Raw genomic sequence first — 14,288 nt, 5'->3', positions numbered from 1 at the left:
TGTGTGTTTGTGCGTGAGAGAGAGGGTGAGAAAGAGTTACAAGGATTAGGATGTCTCAGAGGCTTGCTAGTCCATCCTAAGTGGAGACATCGTGTGCTCAATAATGGAGGAGCAGGTTTTACTGTTCATTCACAGTGTCCTCCTAATGATTTTGTCCAGCTTTCTTTTAAACTAAGAGAGAGAGAGAGAGAGAGAGAGGAGAGAGAGAGAGAGAGAGAGGGTGTGTTACAAGGATTAGGATGTCTCAAAGACTTTTTAGTCCATCCTAAGAGGAGACTTCTCTTGGAGCAGGTTTTACTGTTCATTCACATCGTCATCCTTATGATTTTGTCTAGCTTTCTTTTAAAGCAGAGAGAGAGAGAGAGAGAGACTAAGTCCCACCCAAAATTCCAGGCATTTTATATTCCATATAAAGTCGATGCCTCTGCATTATAGTAATTTCCTCCAAGACATATGGTTGACAAGAGTCCTCTCCCTTCCTGATGGTAATTTCCCAAATGACTTCGTCCATTTTTCCTCCTTTAACGCCCCTTCCCCTGAAGGGGTCATTGCCCCGCCCACAAACCGTGTCGGCATCGCGAGCGATCCATTTGGTAAATGGAAGCGTTCTGGAATTGGCTGTCAATCGTGAGAGATATAATATAAAAATAGATTAGTTTTTCTGAACTGACTCCCAAGACTTGTGGCGGCGCGTCCGTTCGGTGGCTCCCAGAACACATACACAGGCGATTTGTCGTAAATCTTCGTTCAATCGCTCGTGACGATTCTGCGGCGACCGAGCGAATTGCTCTGCTACGAGTGACTTGACGTCTTGACGTGACTGTACACAACGCGGGAAACTAATGCCATGAGGCGATCGGTGCGTTACGAAATGGGACGAATTCATTCGGGGTTTTCTCATTAATTTATAAAGGAGGATTTCCACTTCGTATCGTTCGGTTGCGTTAATTATCGTGTGACTTTTTTTACGGTTTAGGTTGCCAGGTAGGGTAAATGGTTGGAATTTCTTTTAGCGTGACAGGTGTGGGAGCTCTCTCTTATCTCTCCTCCCCCCCCTCTCTCCCCTCCTCTCTCCTCTCTCTCTCTGAGGTCCCAATAATTAGTCTTCGTCCTAAAGTCTATATGCTATTCCGACACCCGAGTCTCGATAGTCAATCTCTCTCTCTCTCTCCTCTCTCTCTCTCTCTCTCTCTCTCTCTCCTCAGCATCCGCTGGGAGAAGACAAAATCAATTAACCTTTATCTTAATTCCTTCCGGAATCTGTAAGCCAAACGGTACTTACTTACAGGTGTGTGTGTGAGAACTCTCGCATTAGTTACACCTGTGTGTGTCTGTGTGTGTGTAGAGAGAGAGAGAGAGAGAGAGAGAGAGAGAGATAGAGAGCGAGAGCGAGAGAGAGAGAGGAGAATTGTTTGAAGCGAGAAGAGAGATTATAAAGAAAAAGAATTTGTTTAAAGTGGGGAGAAGAGAGAGAATGGTTTGGCAAAGGGGAGTGAGAGAGAAGGATGGAAAAGAGAGAGAGAGAGAGAGAGAAGAGAGAGAGAGGGAGAAGCTTGAAATTCCCTCCAGAACGTTCACCGTGAAAATACCCTCAGGGGCATTACAGCCAGTCATGCGTTGGCAAATTGCCTGGGTATTAGAGAGAGAGAGACACACACACAGAGAGAAAGAGAGATTCGGACGCTACTACTAACGGCATTCTGGAACTCCACGATGGAGCAAGGGGGGAGGGGGAGGGGGAAAACTAGGAGCCATGGGGAAGGGAAGGGAGGGGGTGGGGGACTAGACCCCCCAGGGGGACCCGTCCCCCCAAAAAATAGATTGGTGTTGAGATGAAATGAAGACATCAGTTGATTCCGTGAGAAAAGTCTTTTGAAGTAACGGTGGTCGAGTCTCTCTCTCTCTCTCTCTCTCTCTCTCTCTCTCTCTCTCTCTCTCTCTCTCTCTCTCATTTCCAACCCCCTCTCTCTCTCTCTCTCTCTATGCCTTTCTTTCAACCTAACCTTCTCTCTCTCTCTCTATCAATCTCTTTCAACCTTCTCTCCGTCTCTTTCATTAACTTAGCTCTCTCTCTCTCTCTCTCTTTTTTTAACACCATTTCTCCTATATTTACCTCTTAGCTCTCTCTCTCTCTCTCTCTCTCTCTCTCTCTCTCTCTCTCTCTATTTTTAACACTATTTCTCTCTGTCAAACCCTTATCTCTCTCTCTCTTACAGTTTCCTAACCATTCTCTCTCTCTCTCTCTTTCAACCTAACCTTCTCTCTTTCTCAATCCTTACATCTCTCTCTTTTCCAACCCTTATATCTCTCTCTCTCTCTCTCTCTGTTTCCTAACCATTCTCTCTTTCTTTTCCAACCCTTCTCTCTCTCTCTCTCTCTCTCTCTCTCTCTCTCTCTCAACCCTTACATCTCTCTCTCTCCTTTCCAACCCTTCTCTCTCTCTCTCTCTCTCCTCTCTCATCTCTCTCTCTCTCTCTCTCTCTAAAATCAAATACACAGAACTCTTCCGAACACTCGAAACCACACGCGGGCGTTCGTGACCAAAACAAAAGACAGAGGAGACAGAAGACATCCAGTTGTCAACAAAAGGAAGAAAAAAAATACCCGTCACGAGAAGAAAAAAAAAACACGTCAAATGCTTCCCTAATGAACGCGGCCGCAGCAGAACGCCTGTGTTGAACGTGAGGGGGGAAAATAGCGAACGTTATGCAAATGACCCCCTCTCCCCTCCCCCATGGAACGTGACCCCTGTCTTATTCGCGCAACATACCAAAAACTAAAAGGTACGCAAAAAAATTTGGCGCAAATCTACCTAACGGTAGATTGGCTTGGTTTGTGCGTCGTGGATGGGAGAGAGAGCGAGAGATGAGAGAGAGATCCGAGAGAGGAGAGGAGAGGAGGAAGGAGAATGGTTCGTAAAATGAGAGATAGAGAAATGGTTTGGAAAAACGAGAGAGAGAGAGAGATGAAAAGGGGTGGGATGGTGGCGAGGAAAAGACGGGAGACGAGAGAGAGAGTGAGAGAGAGAGAGAGAATGGTTCGTAAAAGAGAGAGAGGAGAGAGAGAGGAGATTGAGAGACGAGATGAGTTGGGAGTGGAGAGAGAGAGAGAGAGATAATGGTTCGTAAAATGAGAGAGAGAGAATGGTTTGGAAAACGAGAGAGAGAGAGAGAGAGCTGAAGGTTAGAGAGAAAGAGAGAGTGAGAGCTAAAAGAGAGAGAGAGAGAGAGAGAGAGAGAATGGTTTGACTTAGAGAGAAATATGGTTAAAAAATATATAATATATCTATATATATATATATCTATATATATATATATTATATATATATATATATATATATTGTATATATATATATATATATATATATATATATATATATATATATATATATTTACAGAGAGAGAGAGAGAGAGAGAGAGAGAGAGAGAGAGAAAAGCCAATCCCTTTCAAGCATATACAATATTACCTGATGTTGTAAAAGCAGAGAAAGAAAAAAAAAACTTAATGACAGTTGCGTGCTTCCAAGTGACCCATGTGAACGAAGTCTTTGTTCGAATGCGTGTCCGACTTGCTGAAACCCTTGGAAGAAACGAGACCCTCTTAGAGGTAGAGGTAGATAAGAGGTCAGAGAGAGAAACATTCTCCCTCCCAGAGGTAGAGAGAAACTTTCTCAAGAGGTAGTAATCACCTCTCATTAATTACAGTGATTCCAAAGCCAGAGTCACACGGATTGGAGGCGGAGCTTCGAACGCGCGCGCGTGAGGATTAAACTCGATGGAATTCTTGTAAACAAACTGACCTAACGGTTTTGCGTTCGTGCCGCCAGGTTGTCGAACCTGACCCAAGATTGTTAATAAATTTACTACGACTGGAAAAATGAAAATATATTCATTCATAATTTCACTGATGAATTTGGCGAAAAAAGTTATTATTATTATTATTATTATTATTATTATTATTATTATTATTATAGTATCATCAATAATAATCAATAATAAATAACTGAATAAAATAGGAATTTGGGAGTTTTTTTAATAAAATAAAAGTTGAAGTTATTATTTATTATTATTATTATTATTATTACTTGTTATTATTATTATTATTCTTATTATTATTATCATATGTTCTATTTTTAGTTAGAGATGATAACAATAATAATAATAATAATAATAATAATAATATAATAATAATAATAATGTATTATTATTATTATTATCTGTTCTTTTCAAAGAGAAAATAATAATAATAATATAATAATAATAATAATAATATAATAAAAATAATAATAATAATAATATAAAAATAATAATAATAACAATAAAATTAGGCAAAAAAGAAACGCCCCTTGCTGATTACCTGACCGGAAGTAATGACTTCCTGTGCTGCGAAGACACGCAGCCGTAGAGAGAGAGAGAGAGAGAGAGAGAGAGAGAGAGAGAGAGAGAGAGAGAGAGACTTGAGGACTATTGTATTGTCAATTATGACAATAATGATAAATCCTTTTGTCATCATTTGTCAAACGACTCTCTGAATATTTAACAGCAAATAAAAGTAAACAGAAACTTGACTTTCAAATGATGGTTGCGAGACGGATGTGGTTCTCACTTTTGACAACATATGGCGGTGAGACACACACACACACACACACACTCTCTCTCTCTCTCTCTCTCTCTCTCTCTCTCTCTCTCTCTCTCTCTCTCTCTATAACTGTTGTAGAGGCAGAACAGTCGGTTAATCAACAGATTACTTTCCGTGGTCAATTCCGGTTAATTCTGCGCTGCTGCCATCTTGTGTTCAGCTGACCTGAACAGTAGTTGTCCCGTTGTTCAATTTGATGTTCAATTTGTTCATCTGTTCGCTTCTCTCTCTCATCTCTCTCTCTCATCTCTCTCGTCTTCTCTCTCTCTATCTCTCTCTCTCTCTCTCTCTCTCTCTATATATAATATATATATATATATATATATATTATATATATATATATATATATATATATATATATATATTCTGAACGTGAACTGAACCAAATTGAACTGGAATTGAACAACAGGAAACGAAATTGAACTGCAATTCGACAAATTGGAACTTGAACGGCACAAATCAAAACAAAACTGAACTTGATTTGTTCAATTCAAGGTCAAATTTTGTTCAATTTTGTTGAATTCCAGTTCAGTTTTCTTTAAAATTTGTCAATTCAAGTTTAATTTTGTTTACTTTTTTTTCAATTCAAGTTCAATTTTGTCCAAGTCGAGTTAAAATCTGTTCTATTTTGTTCAATTCACGTTCAGTAATGTTCAATTCAGCCTCAAAATAGCTGAATTCACGTTCAACTTTGTTCAAGTCAAGTTCCAAATTTTTCAGTTTTGTTCAATTCAATTCACATCCAATTTTTTTCCAAGTTCAGTTCTGTTCAATTCGAGTTAAAATTGGTTATATTTTGTTCAATTCAAATTCAAGTTAGACTTTATTCTATTTTGTTCAGTCCAAGTTAGAGTTTATTATATTTTGTTCAATTCAAGTTCAATTTTGTTAAATTCACTTCAGTTCAAATTCAGTTCTGTTCAATTTACGTTCAACTTTGTCCAATTCGAGTTCAAATTTGTTCTATTATGTTCAATTCAAGTTCAATTCTGCTCAATTTGAGTTCAATTTTGTCCACGTCAAGTATGAATGTGTTCTATGTTGTTGAATTCGCATTCAATTCTGTTCAATGCAGCTTCAGAATTGATGAACTCAAGTCCACTTTTGTTCAATTCAAGTTCAATATTGTTCAGTTCAGCTTCAGAACTGCTCAATTCAGGTCCAATGTTGTTGAATGTACATTTAAGTCTGTTCAACTCTGTTCAGTGTCCAGTTACTGATGATGATTCACCTCCCGCAGAGAACGAGGGCTCCTGTCTTCTCGACGTCTTGGCTGACAGACACTCCAAATGGGGAGGCCGACTCAGAGGGGACTTCATTCTGAATGGAAATAATATCAAGCCTTCTAAGGTGAGTGTGTTCTGCATATATTTCGTGTGTATTTTGTCTTTATATTGTGAGTATTTTATATATTTTGTGTATTGGATGTGTGTGCTACAGATTGTGAGGAGTTGGTGTGTATATAACGTACAGATTGTTTGCGCGTATGTATATTATATATATCAAGCATATTTCATGTATATATATTGTGTGTATATTTATGCACACATCACTTACAGTTTAATTATGTTTTGTGTGTATTTTATACATAATTTTATGTATATTTCAAGTATATTTTACATATTATATATATATATATATATATATATATATATATATACATATATAGTGTGTATATTTATGCACAGTTTCATGTATATTTTAAGTATATTTTGCATATATATTGTATATGCAAATTTTATGTATATTTGAAGTATATTTTGTGTATATATTGTGTGTATTTATGCACATTTTATGTATATTTGATGCATATTTTATACATATTAATATGCATATTTGAAGTATATTTTGTGCATATTTCATATACGTACCATGTATATTTCATGTCTGCCCTCTATCCGCAGGTGGCGTCGCGAGCGGCCTACGTCCAGCAGGATGTGAACTTCTGTCAGGACATGAGCGTCCGTCAGACCCTTCTGCTCCACTCGTTCTTCAGGAGCTCAGGTCACGTGGGCCGGGTCAGGGAGGTCAAGGCCAGGGTAAGGGGTCGTCAGAGGTCACGCGCCTTCTCTCTCTCTCTCTCTCTCTCTCTCTCTCTCTCTCTCTCTCTCTCTCTCTCTCTTCCTAAATCTGTCTCCCCTGTATTTCTCTCTCTCTCTCTCTCACGATGTCTCCTCGGATGGACTAACAAGTCTGTGAGACATCCTAATCCTTGTAACTCTCTCTCTCTCTCTCTCTGTATTATTATTATTATTATTATTATTATTATTATTATTATTATTATATTTCTCTGACATTCACCATTTTAGTGACACCTATAATTATTATTATTATTATTATTATTATTATTATTATAAATTCGACGCAAACTCTTACTCTCTCTCTCTCTCTCCGTTGCAGATCAACGGCCTGATCAACGACCTGGGCTTGGAGCAGGTCAGGCACACCCGGGTCAAGGACCTGACCCTGAGCGAGAGGCGGCGGCTGAACGTGGCCTGCGGCCTCCTGCTGGAGACCGACCTGGTCCTCCTGGATCAGCCCACCAGGGGCATGGACATCTTCGACACCTTCTTCCTGGTGGAGTACCTCAGGCAGTGGGCAGGGAGGGGCAGGATCGTGGTGAGTGGTGGTGGTAGTGGTGGTGACCTTTGACATTACTGATCTTGTTTTTAAAGTCTCTCTCTCTCTCTCTCTCTCTCTCTCTCTCTCTCTCTCTCTCTCTCTCTCTCTCTCTCTCTCTCTGAGAAGTGGGACCTCTTCTTGGGTCTTCCAGCTGATGATTGCAGTGGTGTCTGTTACCTTCTCTTGTGAATGCCTCTCAGAGGCTATTGAGAGGCCATTTAGAGGCCATTTTAAGGGCATTCAGGGCATTTAGAGGTCCTTTAAAGGTTATTTAGAGTTTTATTGCCATTTACAGGTCACTTTCAAAGCATTTAAAAGTCATTTAGAGGCTTATAATATTCCATTTAAGGGTCATTTTAAGGATCTGTAGAGGGTATTTAGAGACCATTTTAAGGTTACATCAAGACCAGTTAGAGGTCATCTAAAGCCCACTTTTTAAGGACTATTTTAAAGGCAATTTAAGGGCAACTTTAATGATATCCAAAGCCCATTTCAAACTCTCCCAATCTTCCAACAGATCCTGACCATCCAGCCTCCCACCTACGAGATCTTCACTATGATCTCGCGGGTGGCCCTCATCTCCACCGGGCGCCTCATGTACTTTGGCAAGAGGCGTGAGATGCTGCCCTACTTCGCCTTCATTGAATACCCGTGCCCGGCTTACAAGAACCCCTCGGATTATTACCGTGAGTTGAGGGTCGAAGATCAAGTTTTGTGAGGGTCACAGTTGTAGAGTTCTTTTTTTTTTTTTTTTTTATTGACAGTTGAGGTTGTGTCTGTGGGTGTTTTTGGGTATATTCAAAAGTACTTTGACCTTGAGGGGTGGGCAAAGGGTCAGGGGTTGGTGTGGCCTGGTGGGTGGGTATTTGTGAAATATATTTATTTGGGTATTTGTTGGTGTTGAGTGTGTATCATTGGGTATTTTTGAAATATATTTATTGGGTTTTTAGTGTCCATACCTGGTTATTTTGTGAGCACTTGGGCATATTTTAAAATGTGTTTCTGGGTAGTTTATGAGTATTTATAGGCCATTTTATGGGTATTTGAGGGTATTTGTAAACCATCTAATGGTTATTTATGGGTATTTGAGGGTATTTGTCTATATTTATAACTCAACTAACCCATAGCAAGCTTAGAACCCTTAAACTACGTAACTACCTTGACTTCCCATAATCTCCTCAGTGGACCTGGTGACTTTGGATGACCTGAGCGCAGAGGCCATGTTGGAGTCCTCCCAGAGGGTGGAGATGCTTGCGGAGACCTTCAGGAGGAGGCAGGAGGCCCTCAGTGACCCAGGGTCCCCAGGGCCTCTCCCAGAGGAGGTCAGGAAGGAGAACCTCTGCATGCAGCTCATGGGGCTGTGGATGTGAGTTGCATCTGGGTCGTTTGTGGCTGCTTTTTTTTTGTTTGTTTGTTTGAGTTTGTTTCATGTTTTTTTTGCCGTTTTCCATTTTTTGTTTCATGTGTTATTTTCTATTTTGTCCGTGTTTTTTTCTGTGTCTGTTTCATGTTTTTTTTTGCTGTTTTCAGTTTTTTATTTATGTTTTATTTTCTTTTTTGTCTCTTTTGTTTGTTTTGTGTTTTTTTCTATTTTTTTGTTTTCTGCCCTTTTTTTTATTTTTTGTTTTAAAAATAAAAAAAAAAAAAAAAGACTTTTTCTGCTTTGTTTTTCTATTACTATATTTTTCAATTTTTTTTATTCACGTCTGTTATTTTCTGTTTGTCTTCTTTGTCTGTTGTTTAAATGCCTTTTATTCTATTTCTGTTTGTTTTCTGTCATTTTTTTCTTAATATGTCTAAATACGTCTTTCTGTCTGTCGTTTTCTGGTTTTCTATTACAATATTTTTTCATTTTTTTATGTCTGTGATTTCCTGTTTTATGTTTTAAATTACTTTTTTTATTTCTGTTTTTTGTGAATGTTTGTTCAATGTTGAGTCTAGATATGTCTTTTTCTGTATGTTTAAATTACTTTTTTTATTTCTGTTTTTTGTGAATGTTTGTTCAATGTTGAGTCTAGATATGTCTTTTTCTGTATTTTTGTTTGCCATTTTTTTCTATTTTCTGTCTAAATGTCTTTTTCGGTATTTCTTTTTCTTTTTCTATTACCATATTTTTTTGTCCGTGTTTTTCCATTTCCTGTTTTTTCCCAGCCGTTGTTGTTTTTGATTGAGCTGGCCTTATGCCAGCACGGGCTCTTGCTCAGAGAGCAGCCCGTAAAGGCTTCTCCAGGCCTCTCGTATTGACTGTCTGTTATACCTTTCCAGCCGAGCCATGATCTTCCAGTTCCCCTACAACATGGTCCACTGGCTCCTGATGGCCCTAGTGGCCGGCGTCACGTCCCTGGCCATCGGCTGCGTCTTCTGGGATGTCCGGACCATATCCTCCTCCTCAGGCTCCCCCACCCCCACGGAACCGACCCCCTCCCAACAGCAGCAGGAAGGGGTCAACAATAGGGCAGGCTTCCACTATGCCATGGCTGGCCTAGGGCCATGGCCGGTCCTCCTCATGGCCATTTCGGAGGTCTGGAGGGACCGGCCTGCTGTGGCCCGGGATGTGGAGGACGGGCTGTATTCCCGTGGCGTTTATATCGTGACGAAGGTGAGTGGCTCAGTGTGTTTTTGTGCATTTTGGGTGTTGTTATGTATTTTTGGGTGTAGTGTATTCATTGTATTTGTTTGTGTTCTAAGTGTGATTTGGATGTGTAGTTTTGTCTTTTTTGTGTACGTATTTTGTGTTTTTTTTTATTAGTAGTTTTATGTAATTTTATATATTTTTGTGTATTTTCGTGTGTTATGGTTTTGCATTTTCCAACCAATCAACATTATTTGATTTAACCAACCAACAATATTTGATTTATATTATTTAAACAATCAGCATTATTTAGATAAACCAATCAACATTATTTAATTGATTTAACCAACTGTCCTCCAGACATGCTAAACAGCTTCATAGCTGCCGGGGGCGCCTTCCTTGCCTACGTCCTACCGGCCTACACCATGGCAGGACTTCCGGCGGCTCCCACGGACACCGAAGCCTCTTACGCCCCCGTTGGCCTCACCCTCCTGTACCTCTACGCCGTGAGGGCAGTGGCCGTTGCTACGGCCTGCCTCTTCGAGGCCCGGCACACAGCCGCGATGGCCACTGGACTCATCCTGACGGTGGCCACCGTAGGGGCTGGGTTCACCGTGCATCCGCTGGTGAGTCCTTTTGGGATGGGATTGAGTGCTGGGGATTACTAAAGGCTTTTTGGACAGTTTTGTAGCGAAGGCTAGCGTTCGTACAGTTTTGTGCCAAGAACTTAATGATTTTGTGCCAGTTTTGTACCAAAAGCTTATAAAGTTTCTCGTGGTCTTGTACCAGAAATTTTATAAACAATGTTTTTGTTGTATTATGCCAAAAATGTATAAACTTCCTTGCAGTTTTGTGCCAGAAATTTATAAACTTAATGTTTTTGTAGTTTTGTGTTAAAAACAAACAGCTTTCGTGTAGTTTTGTACCAAAAGAGTATAAATTTTCTTCCAGTTTTGTACCAGAAATTTATAAACTTGAGGTTTTGCAGTTTTGTGCTAAAAACAAACAGTTTTCGTGCAGTCGCCCGAGAATTTGTACGTATTTGGGACGAAACTTCACGTAAGATTTTGTACATAACTGTATGAAACTTGATAGTATTTTTTACAAAACTGTACAAAAGTCCTTGGTACAGAACCACAACAATTTCTTAATGACATTCTTGGTGCAAAACTGCAAAAAAATGGAGACCTTCAACCTCAGCTTTTGTTTACATGTTCGACTGTTCATTGTTCATCGATCCAGTCACTTATTTGCCCAATCTTTCCAGGACATGTCCCTCTGGACGTGGCCCACGCTCTGGTGGTCACCCACCCGCTGGCTGTTCCATGAAGCCAGCCGCTACGAATTCAACTCGACGACCAGTGAGTTCCAGTGTGAGCGAAACCCCGTCCTGCAGGATACCTTCTCAGTCATCCAGAGGAGGGTGAGTGAGGATGAAAAAAAAATAAATCCTTTTGCTTCTCTATAAATTAATAGATTGGAATGACCTCAATATATAACCTTCAGATGTTGACCTAAGAGTATAGGCAGTTAAAACAAAGCTCCTATTGAGTAAATATATATCAATTTGACCTCACTACATGACCTTTGAACTTACAGGCACCCTGCGGCATTGTGACAGGAACCCAGGCCCTCAGGTACTTTGGACTGCCCGAGGCCGGATTATCGCAGCCACACCACCCAGCGCTAATAATCTTGGGGGCATACCTCCTGGGGCAGACGGTCACCATCCTGGCCTTCGTCCTCTGTCGCAAGCACAACAGGACCAAGAAGTACAGGACGGAGTGAGTGAGAGCGGGAGAGTGAAGAGGAAGGAGGAAATTTGCCCGAGGGCGTGAGAGAGAGAGAGCGGGCGAGTGAATGAGAGAGTGAGAGATTTGTGTCCTGATCAGTAACTTTTTTTTTGCCCTGTAAATATTTGGATATTTTGCCCGTCTCTGTCGACTCGTCCTGCGAGGGAACGAGAGATTTAGTGACTTGGTGGAGATTTGCGGAAGTGAAAGACACATTTGCTCATCACATAGACTGTACAGTATTAATTTATTTCACGGCTTTTTTTATATATTTATTTTAGCCTGATTTTAAAAAATTTTTAGTGTTTCATGTTGAATTTTTTTATTTTATACAATATTTTGTGTAAAATGTGCTTTGTATTTTATGCAATATTTTGTGTTGATTTTTTCTTGTATTTTATATAATTTATTGTAAAATAGCTTTTGTATTTTATATTTTATGTAAAATAACTTTTGCAGTTTACATACATTATTTAAAATGTGTTCTGTGTTTTGTGTAATTTATTGCAAAATAACTTTTTGTTGTTTTATATACTTTATGTAAAATACCTTTTGTATTTTATATGTTTTATACAAAATGTCAATTTTGTATCTTACCAATGACTCATCACGGGCTAAAATTAGCTCAGTAATATACTTTAATTTTTTTTTCAATATTTTTGTACATAAAATATCCTCTTTTGTACTGATTACACTGTTGTAGGATTTTTGTCATTATATTCATAAAAGACACAACCAATGAAATACATCCTTCATACATTTTCATAATGTATGATGTATTCCCGAGGACTCATTCTGTAATAAATTATGGACGATGTATTTCTCTGCTGTATTTTGGATTTATTTAGATTTATTCTCACTCAAAAAGCGTTTTCAATATTTCTTTTCTGATTTAGGAAGTTTATGTTAGTACATATTGTAAATAAATTCATTTGATACATTTTTGTTTTATTTGAAGATTTATTTGAGTTTATTAAGAGTTTAGTCTGGTTTATTCAGCGAATAAATTCATATATATTCACCAAGTCAGCGGAGTCTATTCATATTTGTTTTTAATAGTAATTGATTCTAATAGATTTTTGTTTTGTGTATTTCGGGTTTTTTTTCTGAAATGGTATATTTATGTGATTTTGTTGTTGATTTTGAATATTTTTGTGTATTTCTAAGCAATCAACGGTTTTTTTTAAATGTCTGTTCATTATTTTAAAATATATCTGTCCTAATTATATGTTACTAGCTAAAGGATATGTTTCTTCATGATCGTATTCTTAGTCATGACCATGTGCTTCATCGTATCACACGTTGTGTCCTCCTAGATTCTAGAGAGAGAGAGAGAGAGAGAGAGAGAGCTGATGCATATATTTTATATGAAAGTCCTTTAGATATGAGATATATAAGAATTTTGTAGATTTTCCAGCACAAACAATAGCTCTTTTTTTAAAGTTCCCAGCAGACAGATATTTTTTTAGGCCTTAAATTAAAAAATAAGATAATGAAATCATTTTAAAAATATATGAAATCTACAACACTTTCATATGAATAAATCAACTTTTGTTAATTTCAGATTGAACTTGGATGAGACAGAATTTTTTTAGGTCTTGAAAATAAGACAATGAAGTCATTTTAGAAATATATGAAATCTGTAATACTGGGTCTGACTTTTCCAATGATGATTTGGTGCAACATTTCGGAGGATTTCCGGACTTGATGGCGTCTTATCTTCTCTCGGTCCACATATATTTAGAAGGTGATTAGTACTATTATGAGGGTTCGGTATGCCACTGGTAGTGGTAGAGGTCGTTCCCGACAGTTTACCTGTGGCCGGTGTTACAGACTTGGTGTGCGCTACTCTCTTGTGTGTGTGTGTGTATTTTCGGTTCCTTCAACGTGTAGGTCTTTGCTGGCCTTAATACGCAGCTGCCGCACCTTGTAGGAGATATCCATAGTTCCCCTGTAATACTGACCTCCTCCGGAGTGGGTGAACAGGCAGGCAGACCCAAATCTGTCACGCCAGGGCAGGAGGAGGAGGAGGAGGAGGAGGAGGAGGAGAAGGAGAAGGAAAAGGAGGAGGAGGAGGAGGAGGAGGAGGAGGAGAAGGAAAAGGAGGAGGACGACTACCCATGTTGGGGAATGTGACTCAAAACTGAAAGGATGTATCCGTCAAGTTTATAATAATAATAATAATAATAATAATAATAATAATAATAATAACTGCACCTTCTCTTTATAAAACTTTAAGTCCCGTCTCTCTCTCTCTCTCTCTCTCTCAACACAGCTGATAGCAGTTAACGACTGGGAATAAGATTACACTTACATACATACATACATACATACACACATATAAATACATATAAATATATACATTCATATATAAATATCAAAAGAGCCCAACATGGCAGCCATTGGTATAAACACAAGACCATTAGTGGCCGAGGTTTGTGACCTGGGTATAACGCTTAGGCCTCATATTACGCCACCCCCCCCCCCCCCTACTTGCTGTTAGGTTGTGAGGGTGGGATGTGTATATAGGCTATGGGAAAAAAGAGCTAAATGTAACTAATGGAATAAGACAGGGATGCAATGTCTCAACCATATTCATTCTACTAATAACTTACCTGATAATAGAAAAATTAGAAAATACAACAGAAGGTTTTAGAAATGAA

General features: G+C 38.9%; 1 protein-coding gene across 1 annotated transcript in view; it reads left to right on the top strand.

Moving 5' to 3' along the window:
• The window catches only part of LOC135204768 (ATP-binding cassette sub-family G member 8-like), a 34,708-nt gene extending 22,150 nt beyond the window's left edge, over positions 1–12,558 (top strand). The window contains 9 exon segments of the mRNA XM_064234936.1: positions 5,879–5,988; positions 6,543–6,677; positions 7,039–7,257; positions 7,778–7,946; positions 8,443–8,626; positions 9,526–9,863; positions 10,193–10,458; positions 11,100–11,255; positions 11,432–12,558. Coding sequence (XP_064091006.1) covers positions 5,879–5,988; positions 6,543–6,677; positions 7,039–7,257; positions 7,778–7,946; positions 8,443–8,626; positions 9,526–9,863; positions 10,193–10,458; positions 11,100–11,255; positions 11,432–11,620 — 1,766 coding nt within the window. The 3' untranslated portion in view covers positions 11,621–12,558.
• The last annotated feature ends 1,730 nt before the right edge of the window (positions 12,559–14,288 follow it).

Source organism: Macrobrachium nipponense, chromosome 47 (assembly GCF_015104395.2).
Source record: "Macrobrachium nipponense isolate FS-2020 chromosome 47, ASM1510439v2, whole genome shotgun sequence".
NCBI classification, from domain to species: domain Eukaryota; kingdom Metazoa; phylum Arthropoda; class Malacostraca; order Decapoda; family Palaemonidae; genus Macrobrachium; species Macrobrachium nipponense.
This window is presented reverse-complemented; position numbering and strand designations above follow the sequence as displayed.